Below are 19,493 nucleotides of genomic sequence, written 5' to 3' on the forward strand. Positions count from 1 at the left end.
GAGTAAAGCTTTCAGTCTGCTTTTTTTAATCATTTAGCAGTTTTTTCAGTCAAAATTACAACTTGTTTTGTTTCGGTTGCTCTATAAAAACAGGAAAAGTTAAAAAAAGATGCAGATGTAACCCTCTAATAAATAATAAAATATAAATAAAAACAGTTGTGGCCTCAGGGGGCGACAGTTCCAAATAAGCTTGAAGGTTGTATCATCATAGCATTTGCCTTTTTATTTTGGAATTTAATAAGTGGTGAAAAATACATTTAAAGGACCTAAATTAACTTTTCTGTGCTTTAAACATCATAAAGTGCTATTTGGGCTTCATACACATGTCCAAAGTGTTTTTCTTCATTGATTCCCTCAATTGTTAGTTAGAGGGTAATTTGCTCCTTTCTTATTGCAGGGTGAGCCCAAACACCTCGCTCTAATTTGATGACGGGTTCCCACTTCGATGACGAATTTGACGAGGCACTGAGCTGGAGAAGCCGCGCCTCCAGGAAGCTCTCTGCCGTGATTGACATGTAAGCAGACACGCCCGCAAAGGTGAGCACTTCAGCGTCCTGCTCGCAGTGCAATAGATGTATTTTCTACAGTCTATGTATGTACCGCCCCCACGCTCTGTCTCGTGTTTATAAAGCAGCATGACCTCGGCTACGGTGGGTGGGAGGAGGGCGGGCCGTCCTCTGGCCCTACATCACCGTGCGGGAAGGAGGAAGTCAGTGTCCTGTCTATAGACACGCCCACTCATAAATATGCATAAGTGGGACGTGAATCAGCCTGTTTGTGTAGAGTTGCTCAGAAAATGACTTTTCAGAGGCAAAAACTCTGGAAAACAGGCGAGTTTGGGAAAATAAACCTCAAATACTGTTTTTGGGGTTCTTAGAACTAATGGAGATCGGTGAAAAATAGCGTGATATGGGACCTGTGGGTTTACTTCATTTGAGTCTGAGACAAAGATTCCCCACATGTTGACAGACAGACAGACTGACTGACTGAGCTAACATTGTCTTGGGTATTTGGTCATTAGAAAAAAAGTAAACAATTACAGTGGTGGTTATTGGCGTCAATGTCAAATCTTACCGTCTGCTGTTGGTAAAGTAGAGAAGAGGCTTTCTGAGCAGAAGCCTGTGGTAGAATTCATTAGACAGACCCACTATAATGAGCCAGCATAGACAAAGAGCCCAATTTCCACTGTGTCCTGTCTCCCCTGAGACGTGCGATGATAATGACTAAGCTGTTTGTTGCCTAGTTTCATGCTGAATCACTATCACACCACTTCAGCCCCTCAGTCTCATTCTCACTTATCGCAAACTTTTTGCTGCAGGAGAGCATCAACAAGGACACGAGACATGATGTGGGCTTTTATGCTTGATTTTTGGGCGTCAACATTAGAAACGTGATGTGACAAAAACTGCCTACTTATTTTTTTATTTTTTTTTTGTGCATGCTCATTTAAGATAATGACAACTAAAGCAGCTTGTTTGCTTAATCAAATATTTAAAAAAAAGAATTACAAGTACTGTGACATGAGTAATACCATGAGCTTCAAAAGGCGGGCTTGTAACCGAACGGTTGCTGGTTCGAATCCACCGTGGGACCCTTAAAACCTTAATGCTTCCAGGACTTTTAAAAAAGAAATGTTTAATCTCAATGAAACTCTCCTGGTAAAATAAAGTTTGTTTTTTTTAATGGCAAAAACACTTCACTAATATTTTAAAAGCATTAACATTGGTGAAAGTCATTTCTTTTAAGATTTTGTGTTTTTTAGGCAATTCAAATTATTATTAGATCAGGGGGGGAAATGCAGTTTCTGGTTTTATTCCATATTAAGTAAAGAATAATATTTTGCTAAACAAAGAGCAGTTTTAACATGTTTTTTGACAAATTTAAACCTTATTTGTGGTTTGCACTGAACAATTTCAGTTCACAATCTGAGCTGCAAAAGCAGCAACAAGGCGAACAACCACATGGAAATATTCCAAAATTATTGAAAGTAATGATAACAGATATCAAAAGAAGAAAATAAAAGAAAGACAAGAAAGTGGAAACCATTGAGTGGTGGATCTCATAGTAATTCAGTGTAAAATGAGTTTGCATGTTGAAAAATACCTCTGCATGGGTGTCGATAATTGATGTTTTGTTTATTTGAATCTTATTAACAAAATCCACAGGTTTAAAAATTCAACAGAATAATATAAACAATGTAACAAAGAACAGAGTCAGGGAAAGCATAATGTATTGATACAATAAACTAGGATTTTGCAGGTATCACAGTACATTGATTTAAAGATATAGGAAATAAATTGTTGTTCATTTCTATCACATTTTTTTTTGTATTAGTAGTCATACAATAGGTACATTCTATTACAAATGTGTTAGGATTTTTGGAGGTGGATATGAATATGGAATATGGCAATTATTATTATTATGAAGTTTATTATAGAAAATAAAGATGTATTATTTATTTTGGGCTTCTAACAATACAATGTTTTTTTATATTATTCAAATGTATTGAAAAATCCATAATTTTATTCTCAGGGGTTTGTTTGTTTTTTTTTTAATTGAAAATTTACAACAGGTCAGAAGTGTACATTATAAAAATATACAGAAAGGGGAACAAGCGTCCTTGGTCCTGAAAAGTATAACTGTGACGTCAGACAGCGTCACTGCATACTGAATTCTGATTGGATGCCTGAGTAAGTTTAGAGGTCAGGGGCTCTAATATATTTTTTTCCAGGTTAAAGAGGTGTGTTGTTTATTCCATATTTCACAACGTGTCTTTTTTGTCTTTAGTAACGCCATAATACTATGTTTTTTATTAAACAAGTAAAAATGACGTCGTTTGGATGCTTTCAGGCTGAGGGAGTGGACGTGGCTAACTAGTTTAGCGGTTAGCTAGCTAGCTAGCTCTTTGACATGTGTTGTAAATGTCAGAATGCAGGCACAGTAGCTGACCTTGTACATTAGCGAAAACAAAGAGGCGTTGTAATGGCTTCATTAGGAGCGATGGCAACAACCAGGCTGTTGGGTTTTCTCACCTGGAAGGCTGCAGCGGGCTCTGCCTCAGCCCGGGCTGTGCATGGCTCTGCTGGGAGACAGCAGGGCTACATGTCAGCCTGGGTCATTGATCAGTATGGTACTAATGGAGTACTCAGGCACACTGAGGAAATCCCTATTCCTGAAATTAACTCTTCAAGTGACATTATGATCAAAGTTAATGCTGCTAGTCTGAACCCTCTCGATGTGTCTATGAGAGGTAAGTGCATGATAACACCCAACTTAGCCACTTCTAAATCTGTACACATTTCTTAGTAAAGTTATTATTTGTTTGTTTTAGCTGGTTATGGGGCAAAGCTGCTGAAGTTAAGAAGGGATCCGTTCACTGTGATGGACTCTGAGAGTGAGTTTCCTCTCATTCTGGGTCGGGATGTGTCTGGTGTTGTGGTGGACTGTGGACGTGACGTCACACATTTTACACCAGGGGATGAGGTAATTGTTTTAATATTGAACAGTAATCTAATCTATGACTTAGTCATGAACATCATCTCAAGGAAAAAGCATTCCCTAACAAACTTAAATAATTTATCTCATTATTAAGCTCTATATTACATTTAATAAAACGTTTTAAAAAAATAAAATAAAACAAACATTCAATCTACAACTGTCAAAAAAAAAAGAAAGAAAATGCACTAATAACACATCAGAGAAGGCTTTTGTAATGCACGGAAAATAACATCACAAGGCACTTTTTTAATGCTCTTTTTGTGGATATTAATTATTTGGCACATGGCGTGGTTTGCTCCTTTTTAAACTTTGTGTCACAAACAAAATCAAAGAATTGCAGCTAAAAAATATGACATAGCTCATATCCATCAACACATATATACTGTTTTTAAGATTTCTTGATGTTGACAACAAATGTACCTTTTGTGAAACTCAACCTAAAAACTTAACGCATTTGTTTGATGGTTAATCATATATTAGTACATTTTAGAAAGAACTTGAGAATTATATTCTGCATAAAACATCAGATGAAAACAACATGTACTATGGTTAATCTCTGCATTTTATTGGGAAAGTTTCACATCCATAAATGTACATTTCCAAACTCCGATCCATCCTGATTGACGTTGATTGTCATTTTAAGTTTCTTATGTTCAGATTGCGAATTGGAATTACAGATTTTTATTTATTTTTTCTTCATATTTGTGCAGTGTGCAAACCTTAAATAAAATATACTGTATTTAAAAAAGTAAGTTGTTTCAATTTGTGTTATTTCTATTACCTGTGTCAAACTCAAGACCCGGGGGCCCAATCCGGCCTTTTAGAGCACTAATTTCGGCCCGCAAAGCAAAAATGACAGATTAAATATGAATCATTGTGTAAATTACTAATTTATTCAGTTGTAGATATCCCAGTTCCTCCAGTTACATAGATTTAGTAAAAAACAGTTTTCCCATCCTCATGTCACACAATGGCAATCATTTTTAATCATAAATTGTCACAATACTTAACATATTATTTATACGTAAAAGTGCAAACTCGGACACATTAGTGTTGAAATTGCTCGTTTTCACTAGGGGTGGGAACCTCTGGGTACCTCACGATACGCGATACAAAGCTCACGATAACGATTATCTCACAATATGACGATACTGTGATTATCGATATATTGGTCAGAAATCAATCTACGATAATCTATGTCATGACATAAGAAGAAAAAAATGTATTGAAAAAATAAAATTTTTATTTTATATCTCTGAAAGACAATAAATTGAAAAAGTGTCCTATGAACAGTGACACTATTTTAGTGCAACATTTCTGTAAATAAGTGCCAAATACCAATGTAAACGGATAAGTATCTCCTATAGTGCTTTCTGTAAACAAAAAATAGGGTCTTTCTTACCAGTGACACCATTATAGTGCAGTATTCCAGTAAACAATATAATGGTTCCTTCAACAAACAGTGACAACATTTCTGTAAAGACCTACCTGCACATTTTATGAAAAAGCAGAAAAGGTTTTTAAAAAAAAAAAAAAAAAATCAATACATAGCGTGAGCATGTCAATAATCCAGCGTGAGGAAAATATTGCGATATGTCGTCGTAGCGCGATGTCGTCACACCTAAGGCGGTTATCTTGAGATCAAACTGATACAACACAATATTCCTTGAGTACTATACATAAAATGTTGAACTTAAAAGCTGTTTTGTGTCTTATTCAGGTATATTTCCTACTTGTATGCCTTTTTGTTTTCTGTTTAATACTAGTTCATAACAGCTTCCTGTTTTATTTCCTTTAGATTCTGCTCACCTTTTTATAAATATTTAGTGTAAGTAGATATACTCTGTACTTGCTCATCATGGGATTGACTTGTTGTCATCCTACTCCTGTCTGGTTTCCCACAAATCCACATCACTGTCTTGCTGCCAGGATAAATGTAATTACATCTAACCTAAAGGAAATGCTATTAGATAGTGGAACAATACAGCAGTGAAAACGTTCAATTGGGCTATTCTAGTCACCATGTTTCTCCATGTTAAAATTATTCTGGGACATGACTAATGAAAGGATACAATAGAAATTGATCAATTATGGAGCCCATAAGCTGATCAACGAGAGGCTGAAAGCTACAGGTTGAATGTTGAGCTTGTTTTCCAGGTGTGGGCTGCGGTTTCTCCATGGAAACAAGGCAGTCTGGCAGAATATGTGAAGCTAACAGAATATGAGGTGAGCAGAGAAAACGGTGTGTAGAGCTTTTAAAAATGATTGGCATACATGTGACTTTAGTTTTTCAAGACAATCTGTTTATTGTGTTTGATGAAAATTTGAATTTGAATTTTATTTCGCCAGTCTTAAGAAAAAAAAAACCTGTGAAAACAGAACAAACAACACTCAATTGTCTAACTAATCAGCTGAATGTCGCCTCATCACAAAAAACAAAACAAAAAACAAGGCTCTTTAGATAATATCACAAAAAATGACTTGGCAACTAATATTACTATTTTCACAATACACATTCAATATATAATCAACACAATTTTTATATATACAGTTTATACATGCACAGCAAACATATATACATATGCATGTACACAGATACATACAGTATCTACACGTATACATGCATACACATGTCATGCATGTACACTAGGGGTGTTGAAAAAAGTTGATTTGGTGATATATATATATATTACGTCACACAATTCTCGGATCAATTCAAAGTGCATCTATATTGATTTTTTATTTATTTAAAAAAAGAATTATATATATATACGTATATATATATATACCAACTTGTGTTTTTCAATAAAATCTAAAAAGAAAGTATTAACTTTCTACATTTATTTGTTGTTCTAGGCATATACCTCAGTTAAGTTGCACTAAAGTCAAAGTTGGATTAAAAGCCACAGGCAGATTGTATGTTGTTTTTTTTATTTTAAGTTGTTGGCAAATGGCACGTTAAAGCCAATGTTTTGAGTGTAAAATATGCCAATAAAATATATTCACTACATAATGTTCTCATGAAGGTGTACACATTTACAGATTAGTTGTTTCTTAAGTCATATATTTAAAAAGAAATCACAATAATTGCCTTATACTTTAATATCGGGATATATCGTATCGCATCGTGACCTATGTATCTGGGTACGAATCGTATTGCCAGATGCCAGGCAATACACACCCCTAATGTACACAATATTAGTATTGTACTATTTAATATTTACTGCACACATTTTATCAATTTAAATATTTTAGATACAAATACCTTTTATTATGTTTATTGATTAGGTATTAATATATTTTATACCATTAAATACTTATCCTGTCTAACAATATATGATTTAAAAATCATTTTCTTTTCTTTTATTTGGATGTTTGACATGAACAGAAACCATGAATTTTTTTTTACTAATAATCTGTTTTAAAAATGCATTTTGATTAAATATGTTTTGCATTTGACTTGCTGTAAGTTACTTTGCGGTGAATTTATTCTAAACCAGAAAGTGATGAAGTCATTTAGAATCCCACTGTTATGTAACCAGCTAAGTAAAGAGTGATTAGTATTTGTCTGATTCAGCAGCACTTGCAACTGTGGCAGTAATTACAGGGACACAGCAATTGCTTCCAGTTTTCATGCTGCATTACACTTGATTTATGCAAGTGTAGCGCCGCAAATGTGTAATAGCTTTCAATCTTTCGTCCTGTTTTTGCAGGTTTCCCATAAACCAAAGACACTGAGTCACGTAGAGGCGGCGTCCATCCCTTACGTAGCCAGCACTTCTCTGTCTGCACTTGTCAATGCAGGCGGCCTGTGCAGAGACAGCTGTCCTAATAAAAGGTAAGTATTTACATGAGCCTGTAAACCAGAGATAGGCAACTTTTATGACAGCGAAGGCCAAACAAATATGTTTGTTTGATCTGAGCGTCACATCATCAACATTCATGTCAGCATTTAAAATAATGACCAATCTGAACTTTAACGAGTAAATAACAATGTTTGTTTTTGTTGTTGTTTTTGTGTATTTTTTGTTGCATTCATACTGTGGTTTTATTTAATTTTTTATTTAGGCTGACTTGTGTGTTTTTGGACTCATTTTGTGTATTTCTGTTGTCATTTTATCATGTAATTTTTACCTCAACCAAGGTGAAAATATTCTTAGCAGGATTATGTCAAACGTACTTATAGATTTTGGAAAAATTTGAACCAAAAAAAGATCTTATTCCATTGAAGAAAATTCCATTACATTTTGGAGGGGATCTGGATCAATATATTGATTCTGGATCAGTTTTAAAAAATAAAAAACAAAAAAAATCTCTTGTCATTGGCAAAATTTCAAAAATGAATGTCTTGGTTCACAATTTACATTGATTGAATATATTACCAATTTCACAAACAAATGGTGGTGCCCATACAGTTGGACCTATTGTGTCGTTATTGATGAGGATAGAATTTTCTTCCAAGCCTTTATAATGTGAATGTAGGTACCATGATCACTGATCCAGATAACGGCCAATATATGGCAATGAGGAGATTTGGCACTTGATGGATGTTTGCATTCTCTAAGTGCTCTTGTCTTATATATTTTTGTGTTATTTTAATTGTCCTTAAGTATATATATTTTTCTGTAAGTTTGTATGTTTCTTTTTTTCCTGTGTCATTTTTGTGTATTTTTGTTGTCATTATGTAAAATTTCCTCTGTTGTTGTTGTATATTTTCACACGTCTTGTCTTTTTTTGGTTATTTAGTTTATTTTTTTTGATGTTTTGAATAGTTTCTGTATTTGTTGTCCCTTTGTGTGTATTTCTATAAATTTGTGTTTTTTTTGTCATTTAATTTTGGGGGCTGCATAAAATGGGCCTTCTACTCCCTTTATACTTGCAATACTTGCATACTTGTTATCATGCAAGGGTGTGATTTACAAGTCAAATTCTAAGGCTATAAATTACAGAACAAACTTTTTTTTGTGTGTGTATGTTTTTGATGTTAATAAGTAATGGAGTAATGTTAATAACTGATTATCTACTCTTAATCTAATTTACTAGCATCCAAATGTGCTTTTGTAGCTTTCCTAAAATCAGTCCCACAGTAATTGAATGACTCCTTTTTAATGCTGGAGGTTTCTGTTGTAGAGTCCTGATCACCGGTGGATCAGGAGGTATTGGAACATTTGCTCTACAGGTAAGTGTGTGTGTGGACCACATGCTGACTGCTTCACTGTAAAGCCACAGGCTGTGTATAGATTTCCATTTCTTTCAGCTGCTAAAGGCGTGGGGGGCCCATGTCACCGTTACCTGCTCCCAGAACGCAGAAGGTCTGGTCCGAGGTCTGGGGGCGGATGAGGTGGTGGATTACACAGCAGGAAATGTGGCTGAGCAGATGGAAGAGATGGAGAAGTAAGAGCCTGTGCTGCTTCTATTCATCATGTGCTTCATGTTTTCATGGAAGTCGCTGTTTTCTTTCTTTTTTCCATTGTTACCAAATTCTATATCAGTCCAGTGAAGATGCTAATCTATTAAAATGACTCATCATGATTCATTTTAGCAGTGCCGTCAGGGAGGAGATTATGAAAGTAATTCATTTTTCAGTTTCCATGGAGACCAGGATGGATGATGGCATAGTGGGTTCTCTAACCTTTTATATATATATATATATATATATAAGTGTGTATATATATATATACCGGCATGATATAAATATCAGAGGTGGGACTCGATTCATTTTTTTTTTTTTTTTATTAATTAGAAACTTTGTAATTTACAATCTCGACTAATCTAAATTAATCTCATAACCATATTTGACACGAGAAGCAATGTTTTTGGTATATGACTGAATCAATTAAAACAGTAAATGAGCTTATGAATAAAGAACATTATGATTGCATTGTTCACAAAGCACAAACTTCAATTTAAGTAGTGTATTCATGCTTTTCTGTTTTTTTGTAAACATTTGTGCATTAAAATAGAAAAAAAAACAGCACTTAGTACAGAACATTCCAGTTCAAAGCAGTAAAAAAATCTGTGGCAGGAAATAAACGGCATTATTTTTTGTTTAGTGTGTTGTTTTTCTGTAATTAATTAATCACAATTAATGCGTTCAAGTTTTGGTCATAAAATATATATATTTATGATTCCAGATTTGACGTAGTTTTGGACAACGTTGGAGGCAATACAGAGGAGTGGGCCATGGACCTGCTGAAGCCTTGGTCTGGAGCCAAGTATGTAACGCTGGTGACTCCGTTCCTCTTCAACACGGACTCAATGGGCCTGCTGGATGGGACCCTAAATGCTGGCCTCACTCTTCAAAGCAAAGCTGCTCAGGTACACATGACGGCCAAACGGCCTTTAAATTTAAACAATAAGGGCCATATTTTTAAGAGAACGGTATCAAATATCAAAGAAAAGGGAGTTTGAGTTTGAGTTCTCTAAACCTGGGGTTCTCAACCTTGGGGTCACGAGACACTGGGAGGGGGTCGTCAGATACCTTTAAGAAACTAAGAATATTTTTTTTGCTTATATTTTTCCTATTTCTGCAACTACACCAAACTTCCCATATTTTAACCTATTGCCATCACTTTTTCTTTTCACTGCTCCTTTTAATGCATTTTTGCTCCCATTCCTGCCACTTTTCCATCAAATTTTAATGCTTTCTCTGCACATTTTTTCCACTGTGAAGACATTGACTTATAAACCTTTTCCATCACTTTTCCCACCTAATGCCACATACAGTATGTTGACCCAGTATTATCACTTTTAACCTGTTTTCACAATATTTCATGCTTATTTTTGCCAATTTAACCACATTCATGATTTGTCATGCCCATTATTTGCCAGTTCAAACTAATTGTTCCAATATTGACACTTTGAACCATTTTTACCACTTTTTCTGTCTCTAATTTGCACATTTTAACCAATTTCTGTGGTTTTTCCATCTTTTGCACCATTTTTGGTCATTTTGAACCTGTTTTATTTCTGATTCAAACAAGGGTTTACATAACAGTGGATATTATTCAGATCAATAAATAAATTATCACAGATTCATAGAACAATGGACCATAATGTTGCTGAATTCATGGATGAGCCCCAAAAAGCTCTCCCCTTTAGCCCCCCTTATAGATGGCGCCACATGACTGTTCATCAATGTTCATGTCTGTGTTCAACCACCTTCAGGTACAGTGGGGGTCCCCGGTCTCTGGCACCTTTATTTTGGGATCTTTGGCTGAAAATGTTGAGAACTACTGATCTAAACCTTCACTACTTTGATCAAAAGCACAACTTTTGTTTGTGGTGCTCTGTTGCTGATTTGATGGTACGAAACACACAGACCTCTCCGGCAGGCATCACAGCTGATTAGTAGCTGTAAGAGGAGGAAGGCGAGTCAAGTGTTTTCTCATTCAAGCATCGCCTGAATGGTGCAAGCTTAACAATGATGTCAGCATTTGGCTGGAGACGCCTCTGCTGTGGCTCAGTCTGACTGTGAACGTTGATCGACCAAACTGCTCAGACACTCATTTCGGATCTGATACATCAGGGAGACTTTAAAAAAACTGCTGAGAAAGGCTTTGTGGGGTTTTTATTGACAAATAATATGACCTTTAAAAATTACACTTGTGTTTCTCATAAAGGAGAAGAAGTTCTTTTATTACTTTATTTACCTCTTACTAGGGATGTAACGATTAATCGCAAGGCAGTTAAAAATCGATTAATAGGTATCACGGTTGATATTGATTTTCTGAAAATTAAATTGCAGTACTTTTTTTAATCCACAAGTGTAGGCGGGGGGCGGAGTCTGCTACTACTTTCTTTCTGGCCGCCTTCTACTCTTAAATATGTTAATAAATGATTCATTACCCCTTTAGCACCGAAAGAATATCTGTAATATTACTTGAATATCTGTAAAAGTCACGTTTTTCTATTAGCTCTGTCTGCTATGGAAGCCCGTTTCCGCCACTAAAAAAAATTCAAAATCACTAACGAAAGTCATAATTATGAGAAAGAAAGTCATAAATATGAGAAAGAAAGTCGGAATTATGAGATAGAAAGTCATAATTATGAGATAGAAAGTCATAATTATGAGAAAAAAAAGTCATAATTATGAGTTAGTAAAGTCATAATTATGAGATAGAAAGTCATAATTATGAGTTAGTAAAGTCATAATTATGAGATAGAAAGTCATAATTATGAGATACTTAAACACATTTACAGCAGCTTGTTCATGTGGTGCGCTGACACTGAGAGATGGCTGATAAGACTACCGTAGAAAACTTTAGACGGGGCTTTACAAATAATGAAATACTTTGTTTTCTTGCAAATTCACATAGAAATATGCTGAGTAAATGCAACCTTGAAAAGATACTAAGCAAAAAGAGGCTCTGGCCTCGAAAGGATAAAACTGATGTGGCTGAAGTAGCACAGGTTATTGAACAACACATGGAGATTTCTGGTCAGTGTCATGGGTACAGATGGATGTACCAAAAATGTTTCTATCTCATAATTATGACTTTACTAACTCATAATTATGACTTTCCTTGGTGATTTTTTAGTTTTTTTTTGTGGCGGAAACGGGCTTCCATATAATTATGACTTTCCTTGGTGATTTTTTATTTTTTTTAGTGGCGGAAATGGGCTTCCATAGTCTGCTGCCATAGCTTCTCTTCTTCACTGCAAGATATCTGCATGCCAACTGACCACTGTGTTACCAGCGCCCTCTGCTGGTCCAAACAAATATGACGTAAATCAGTGTAATCACGTTTTTTTTTTTTTTTTTTTTAAAGTCCAATTGTTAAGGCACAAAATACATTTTCAGTTGCACTTTTAAAAGAAAAAGAACTATTATGCAGTTTTGCATTGTTTATTATAGAACCAGAATTTAAATTAATAGGCTTCATTTTCATTTATATTATTCCTTTATTTCATTCAAGATTTATTTTTAGTTAAATTGCATTGTTTTGAATAGTTTATCAAGGAATTCTTTTGACAATGAAAAATAAAAGGAAAATAGTACAGTATTTTCTAGTTTTTTTCCCAAAAAAATTTTTTGTCTACAGTCCCATTTTGTAAAATAAATCGTGAGAGAATCGTATCGTGGACCCAGTATCGTGAATCGAATCGTATTGGGAGTTGAGTGAATCGTTACATCCCTATCACAAACAATACATATCAATTAACTATTATCTATAAAGCAAAAAAGGTCTGCGTGCAGACACCAAACGACAACAAAAATATTAAAATGACTCAAAACACACAAAACTAAAATATTTATGCAAAAAATACACAAAATGACAACAGAAATGCACAAAACTACACTAAAAAGAGACAAGAATGCTCCAGAATCATACTACAATGGCAACAAAAAAAACAATAATTATTCAAAAAATGCACAAAAAGACAACTGAAGGACACAAAAGTACACAAATCAAAAACAGAAATGCCTAAAAACACACAAAATGACTAAAAAAAATAAATAAATACACCAAACAACAAAAATATGAAAATTACTAAAATACACAAAACTCAATATTTATGCAAAAAATACACAAAATGACAACAGAAATGCGCAAAACTACACTAAAAAGAGACAAGAATGACTCCAGAATCACACTACAATGGCAACAAAAAACAATAATTATAAAAAGAAAATGCACAAAAAGACAACTGAAAGATACAAAAATACACATAATGACTCCGAAAAGCATACATTACAGAAAAATACATCAAACCAAAAAAATATAAAAATGAGTAAAAAAAACAAACACATTTATCATGCACATAGAATTAAACCAGGGAAATCGCACTTGGTTAAAATGTCTCTGGGGTCGCCGGACATTTGTGATATTAAAATGGGGTCACGACCCGAAAAAGGTTGGGAGCGTCTGTAGTAGACGTTCAGGAAAACTGATATCAAGCACATACTTGATCCACTTTGCTTCAAAGCATACTTGTTCTCTGCCAAAGTTGATGCTCAGAGTTCAGAAATTTCTGCTGTAGGGTGTAATAAATAAACCCGTCACATGTAGGTGAGGAGGGAACGTTAGCTTAAATAGTTAGCAGTTAGCCTGCTGCTGTGTGGGTTCATCTTTATTGCATGGGCTGAGCTGGTGATGAAGTCACTTCTCCTGGCCACAGTGAGCACTGGTGACAGCACAGTTGGCAGCATTGAAACAGGGTGTATGTGTGAAGATGAGACACTGTGTGGTGTGTGCTGAACGAGCAGTATTTAGCATTTATTCAGATTGGTCCGACTGTCTCTCCCCCCCCCCTTTTCCCAGCACATACCAGGGGTGTGTGCGTGTTTCCTGCCCCTTTTGTCCCAGCTGGTCAGTTTGGTGGACCCCAGCTGTAGCAGGTCACACCATCATAGAGTGTTTCCAGAATGTTCACAGAGCAACTGAGCCCTCTAGTGTCCACCTTCCTGTTGGGAAATATCTTTCTTGTCTTTCCATGTTGCAGAAAGACTTGAAAATATAAGCATTTGTCTTCTTTAGGTCTGGAAATCTGCAATTTCCTGATATACCTTAGTTTCTTTCCCCCTATTTATTCATTTGTTGCTCTTCAAATTGATGATTTTAGAGGAAACGACATGCATTTTTTCCCCAAACATTTAGTGATTTGAAGGCTTCAATTACCCAACAAATAAATAAAGTAAGGATTACCATTTAAACGCCAGTGAACTTAAACCTGGAGTCTTTAAGAAGAAGCTGAGTATTAATATAAATAGTGTTATTATTCATACATTTTAAATGTGTTGTTTCTAAGGTTTGATTTTCTGTTTCACCCCAAATGTTATGATAAAGCAGTGAACATTTCTGCCATGATAGAGCAATAATTACTGAATGATTAAAGAGGTAATTTCCAAATATAGTTTCTCAATTGATGATTTTAGATGAAACAACATCTTTTTTTTTTTTTTTTCAAACAATATTGTTATGTTTTGATGATATCCTGGAGTGGATGTGGAGGCATCAATTACCAAACGTATAAATATACGGTAATATACAGAAGAACATTTAAACAACAGTGAACCTAAACCTACATTCTTTAAGAAGAAGCTTACTATTCTAGTCTTGTTAATTCTACATTTTGAATTTGTATTTCCTAAAGTTTGATTTTCTGTCTCCAAATGTCATAACTAATGTTGAGACTAGATTTAAAAGAAATTAACTAATTACTGGTAGTTAGAGACTTTGTGATTAAATCATCTCGGACTAAGAACCAACGTTTTTCTACTTTAAATGGATTTTGGTCTATGACTGAATCAATGTGAATAATAAATGAGCTTAATTGTCAAAATTGTTTATTATTTTCATCACTGAGTTCGAGCACTGTGTCTGTGTTTAGCGTTGAGGTGTTAGCGGAGGCTACAAAGCTCTGGTACCACCAAAACTCTTTCTTGCACAATTTGCCTACAACTGCTTTATTTTTCTTTTAGTGCGTTATTTTTCTGTACTTATTTAATCGCAATTAACGTGTTCAAGTCCCAGCCTTAGTTATAACACAGTGAGCATTTCTGCCATGATGGAGCAATAATTACTGAAGGATTAAAGAGGTCATTTCCCAATATTATTATTAGTGGGCCAAGCCCGCGGGGCCTGGGCACCGCGTATGTTGTTCCTAGGACCAGTGGTGCTAGGCACCCTATTGTAATCGCTCAGATTTTTATTATTATTTTTCGACTAGTAAAAGTGGTGCTGCAGGCTAAATCATGCAAGGGGGGGGCGGTTCCCTTTGGAGGGTGGGTCCAGGCCCCTCCGTGTACCTCGCATAAAAAAAACTCACATATTTCCGCCAGTAGGTGACGCTATAACAAAGGTCAACGCATTTTGGCCTATAACTCCCACACCGTATGTCGCACATTCAAAAACCTCATATCCACAGATTCCCTGAACAGAACTGATTCACCTGGGCTAGGCCACGCCCTTTTCCACCTAGAGTTTTGTTGGCACAACATCGCAAAAACTGGAAAACCTACTTTTTCGAACGACTCCATCAGGTTTTGTCCAATCAGTGTAAAACATGGCACGTAGAGTCTTCAGTTGGACCTGATCTAAAGTGCAGCAAATAATTTTATTCCTTTAAAAAAATGCGCAAACTATTAACGAGTAAAGTTTTCTAGCTAGATATAAAAACGCGAACTGTTGCATGTCTCGGTCAAAATAAATGCTAAAAACATCAAATCTGAGATCCTTGGTTGGCATGTGACTGTGGGGGTATGAGCCAAATTTGAATAATTTAGGCCACTGGGGGGCGCTGCAAATATGGGAAATTTTTATCTCTTAAATGGCAAAACTGATTTTTACCAACTTTGGTGGGTATGACCTTGGGTCCCCCCTGAGGCCATTTCTCGAAGTTAATCGCGATTGGCCAAAGTGGGCGTTGCTTATTACAACATAAACAAACATTTATTTCAGCTGAAGAATTATGTTGAAGGCTGTGAAATTTACAGGATACATGTAGAATAGCACACAGATCACCCATACCAAAATGTGTGCCACTAGGTGGCGCTATAATGGAAGCAAATGCATTTTGGCCTCTAATTTTCACTTTTTAAATGACATAAACTCAATATTCACCTGTTCACTGCAAATGGCACGTTGGCCTGTGTCCTGAGGCTGAAGCCCGTCATCCTTTGTGACGTACTTCCATGGGCTCCGAAAAACCTGGGGGTCGAGTCGCAAGGAAGGCTTGGCCCCCTTTCATAACTGCTTGCAGTTCTAGTTATTATTATTTTTTTGAATTATTCCTTTGTAGCTCTCTGAATTGATCATTTTAGAGGAAACTACATGCTTTTTTTTTCTCTTCAAACACATTTTTTTTTAATGTTGTTTTGAGTGTTTTCTGCTCATATCTTCTGATTCCTAACAGCAGCTTTCTTTTTAATCTCCTGCAGAGCTTCGTATCAAACGGAGTCTTCTACAGGTGGGGCTTCTACGCTCCTGATGGACCATTCCTGGATACGATCAGCCTGCTGGTGGATGCTGGGAAGGTACTGCTAACGTATCAATCATTTTCTGCACACGTGTTGGTGAAATGTCCTCAATTTGTACAGCTGTAAAGTGAAGTTACGCAACATAATAGATATTCCCATGCCTGGAATTCCATACATGCCTGTATTCCACAGTGGGAGGATGGTGGGCCTGTGTGAATGAATGGGTGATGTTTAGCTGATGGTGAATAGGGCGCGTGAGGCGCCACGAGCTAGTGAATGGATTTCTAAACATTGCTGAGCAGCCAGTGACCAAAGCTTTGTCCTTTTTGTCTGAAGGGCTTACAGCAAAACAGGCACTCAGACCAGTGACTAGACAGACACGAGCCCGCCCCCTTCCATCTCCACCTCTTAGCACAACATGCCCCCGCACGCCCATCACACGTAGCAGTCGGGGAGCACCACCTCACTCCCTTTTCATTGTAAAGTGCAAGAGATGCTGACAAGAATAACAAGGCTGGCTGCTTGTGTGACAGGACTAACAGAGGATTGTCCTGCCTCATCACATTTTAAAGCCCTCCCTCACATCCTCATGGACTAAAGGAGAGATGATGTTGCACTGGAAACATGTCAGTTTGGAATTAGTTTCAATTATGACCATAAATGATAAATTAGTAAAAATTTAAAGAAAAAACATCATCACGGCGTTAAAATCTTAGAGATAATTCTGCCAAGTTTCTTTTATTAATATTAATAATTCACTTTATTTAAAAAAGCCTTTCAGACCACAGAAGGGCAATTTACAATCAAAACTGAATAATAAAAACAGTGCAATACATAATAAAACTAAATAATTCAAAAAGAAAAGAAAAAAGACCAATTCATGGAATGAGATGAAATATTAAATTACAGGGAATATGGAGAGATGGGTTTTTTTGAGTTGGGTGTCAATGTTTATTAATGAAAAATACTGTTTCCACACAGTAAATTATTTTGCCAACTGATCACAGTAGGGCAGTGTTTTTCAACCTTGCGGTCTGAAATTTTAATGGGGTCGCCTGAAGTGTCTCGTACTTAAAAATTTATTTTAAGTAATAATAATTTTTTCAAATCTAAACACAAAGAAAAATCTTTAACAACTGTTTTATATACTTTCACTTTCTCTAAATCAAGTTCAAATGAACTGCAGTTTAAAGAAAAGAAAGAGAAAAATAAATAAAAATGCAGTATAAAAATATCTGAGCTGGAGCATCTTGTCACTTAGTGCACTAATCCCTGGCTCCTCTGTATTTGTTACACATAACAAACATGATCAAAAACTAAGTATATATTTCTAGAACTGAGTAATTTTTTTGAATTGATTTTGAATCAATTTCATTGAAATTTTCCCAACTCGATTTTTTTTTTTAACTCTAACCCCAGAAGTTTCGCGCCATAGTCTTGCCTTAGCAACATGGACTAATATGAGGGTGCATTCAGTGCAAATAATAATAATAATAATAATAATTAGTAAGGGTGTTGAAAAAAAAAAATCAATTCGGCGTTATATCGCGATTCTAAATGCATCCAACCTTTATTTAACTAGATACATATTTTCCACTGCAGGAGACATTGTAGCTGCACAAAGAAGTGCTGAAACCTGGGCATGTTGACCAGCTTGTGTTTTTCTACATTTATTTTTTGTTCTAGGCGTATACCTCAGTTAAGTTGCACTAAAGTCAAAGTTGGTTTAAAAGCCACAGGCAGATGGTATGTTATTTTTTTTATTTTAAGTTGTTGGCACATGGCACGTTAAAGCCAATGTTTTGAGCATAAAATATGTCAATGAAATATATTTCATACATAATGTTTTCATGAAGGTGTACACATTTACAGATTAGTTGTTTCTTAAGTCATATATATATAAAAAAAAAATAGCAATAATCGCCTTATATCTTAATATCGGGATATATCGTATTGTAATGTGACCTATGTATCGGGATATGAATCATCTCACCATTTGTCAGGCAATACACACCCCTAATAATTAGCCTTTATTGTCATATCCTTACATATACAAAATGTGTTTTCTGCATTTGACCCATCCCTAAGGAGCAGTGCGCAGCCACGGTGAAATATGGCCGACGCAGACTAAGCTCTGCTGGGTCACCATCCCCAACTTAAGTCAGAAATTTGGAACCACCTTATTAATATCCAAGTACAATTTCAGCTTTTGTTTTGTTTTATTTTGTTGTGGTGTTTACTGATTGTATAAAAATGTTAAAATTAAAATAAATAATATTGTCTTAAAAAAAACAAAAAAAAACTAATGATATAAAAAAAGTGCTTGGGGTCGCCAAATATTAGTGATATTGGTCCAAAAAAGGTTGGGAACCACTGCAGAAGGGAGTACGTCACTAAAGGTTGAAGAACCATGCTTTATATTAAGCTATTTAATTCTTAAAAATAACCACAAAGTTCAGATCTGTTGAGTCGATGATGTTATCAATTACTAAAGATAAATTGTGCATTAATGGCTCTTATTTCTGTTCTTTTCCCCGACAGATCCTGCCAGTGGTGGAGGCCCAGTTTCCTTTCAGCCAAGTACCACAAGCTTTTCACAAGCTGGAGCAGGGCCACGCCAGAGGGAAGACTGTAGTCAAGGTCTCAGAGGAGGAGGAGGGACTGGCTGAGGAGTTAATGGAGAGAAGTTATGCAGAGACGGAGCAAGAAATCCAAAAAAATGCCAAATAAAGATGGAGGAAGAAGCAGGAGGGTCCTCCTCTCCTCTAGGGGGCGACACTTGACTATAGTCAAGGAAATGGTGCTCTGAGCGACCTACATTTAGGATGGGAACATTAAAATGGGTGAAGGTCCAAATGTTATCTTGCTGTGCTTGTTTGATTTTCAGAATAAATGTATGCGTGAGCAGTGTTGCATTCAAGTCCTGTGGGAGAACTGTAAACAGTGTCTGTTAAAGTCAGGGTTGGGGTCAATTACATTTTCAATTACCAAATTCCAATTTTTTTTACCATCAGAAAGTCAGTTACAATGAATCACTATTACTGAGCCTAAAATAAATAACCTAATAAAAGTT

The 19,493-nt window shown here is 35.7% G+C and overlaps 1 protein-coding gene across 1 annotated transcript; it reads left to right on the forward strand.

The window, feature by feature from the left end:
* The first annotated feature begins 2,674 nt into the window (after window positions 1–2,674).
* On the forward strand, window positions 2,675–19,340 carry LOC114457654 (reticulon-4-interacting protein 1 homolog, mitochondrial-like). The gene is made up of 9 exons (XM_028439653.1): window positions 2,675–3,250; window positions 3,332–3,483; window positions 5,656–5,724; window positions 7,212–7,336; window positions 8,629–8,677; window positions 8,756–8,892; window positions 9,633–9,816; window positions 16,382–16,477; window positions 18,962–19,340. The coding sequence occupies exons 1-9, from the start codon at window positions 2,983–2,985 to the stop codon at window positions 19,148–19,150; spliced, it is 1,269 nt and encodes a 422-aa protein (XP_028295454.1). The 5' UTR covers window positions 2,675–2,982; the 3' UTR covers window positions 19,151–19,340.
* The last annotated feature ends 153 nt before the right edge of the window (window positions 19,341–19,493 follow it).

The sequence above is a fragment of the Gouania willdenowi genome, chromosome 24 (genome assembly GCF_900634775.1).
Source record: "Gouania willdenowi chromosome 24, fGouWil2.1, whole genome shotgun sequence".
NCBI lineage: Eukaryota > Metazoa > Chordata > Actinopteri > Blenniiformes > Gobiesocidae > Gouania > Gouania willdenowi.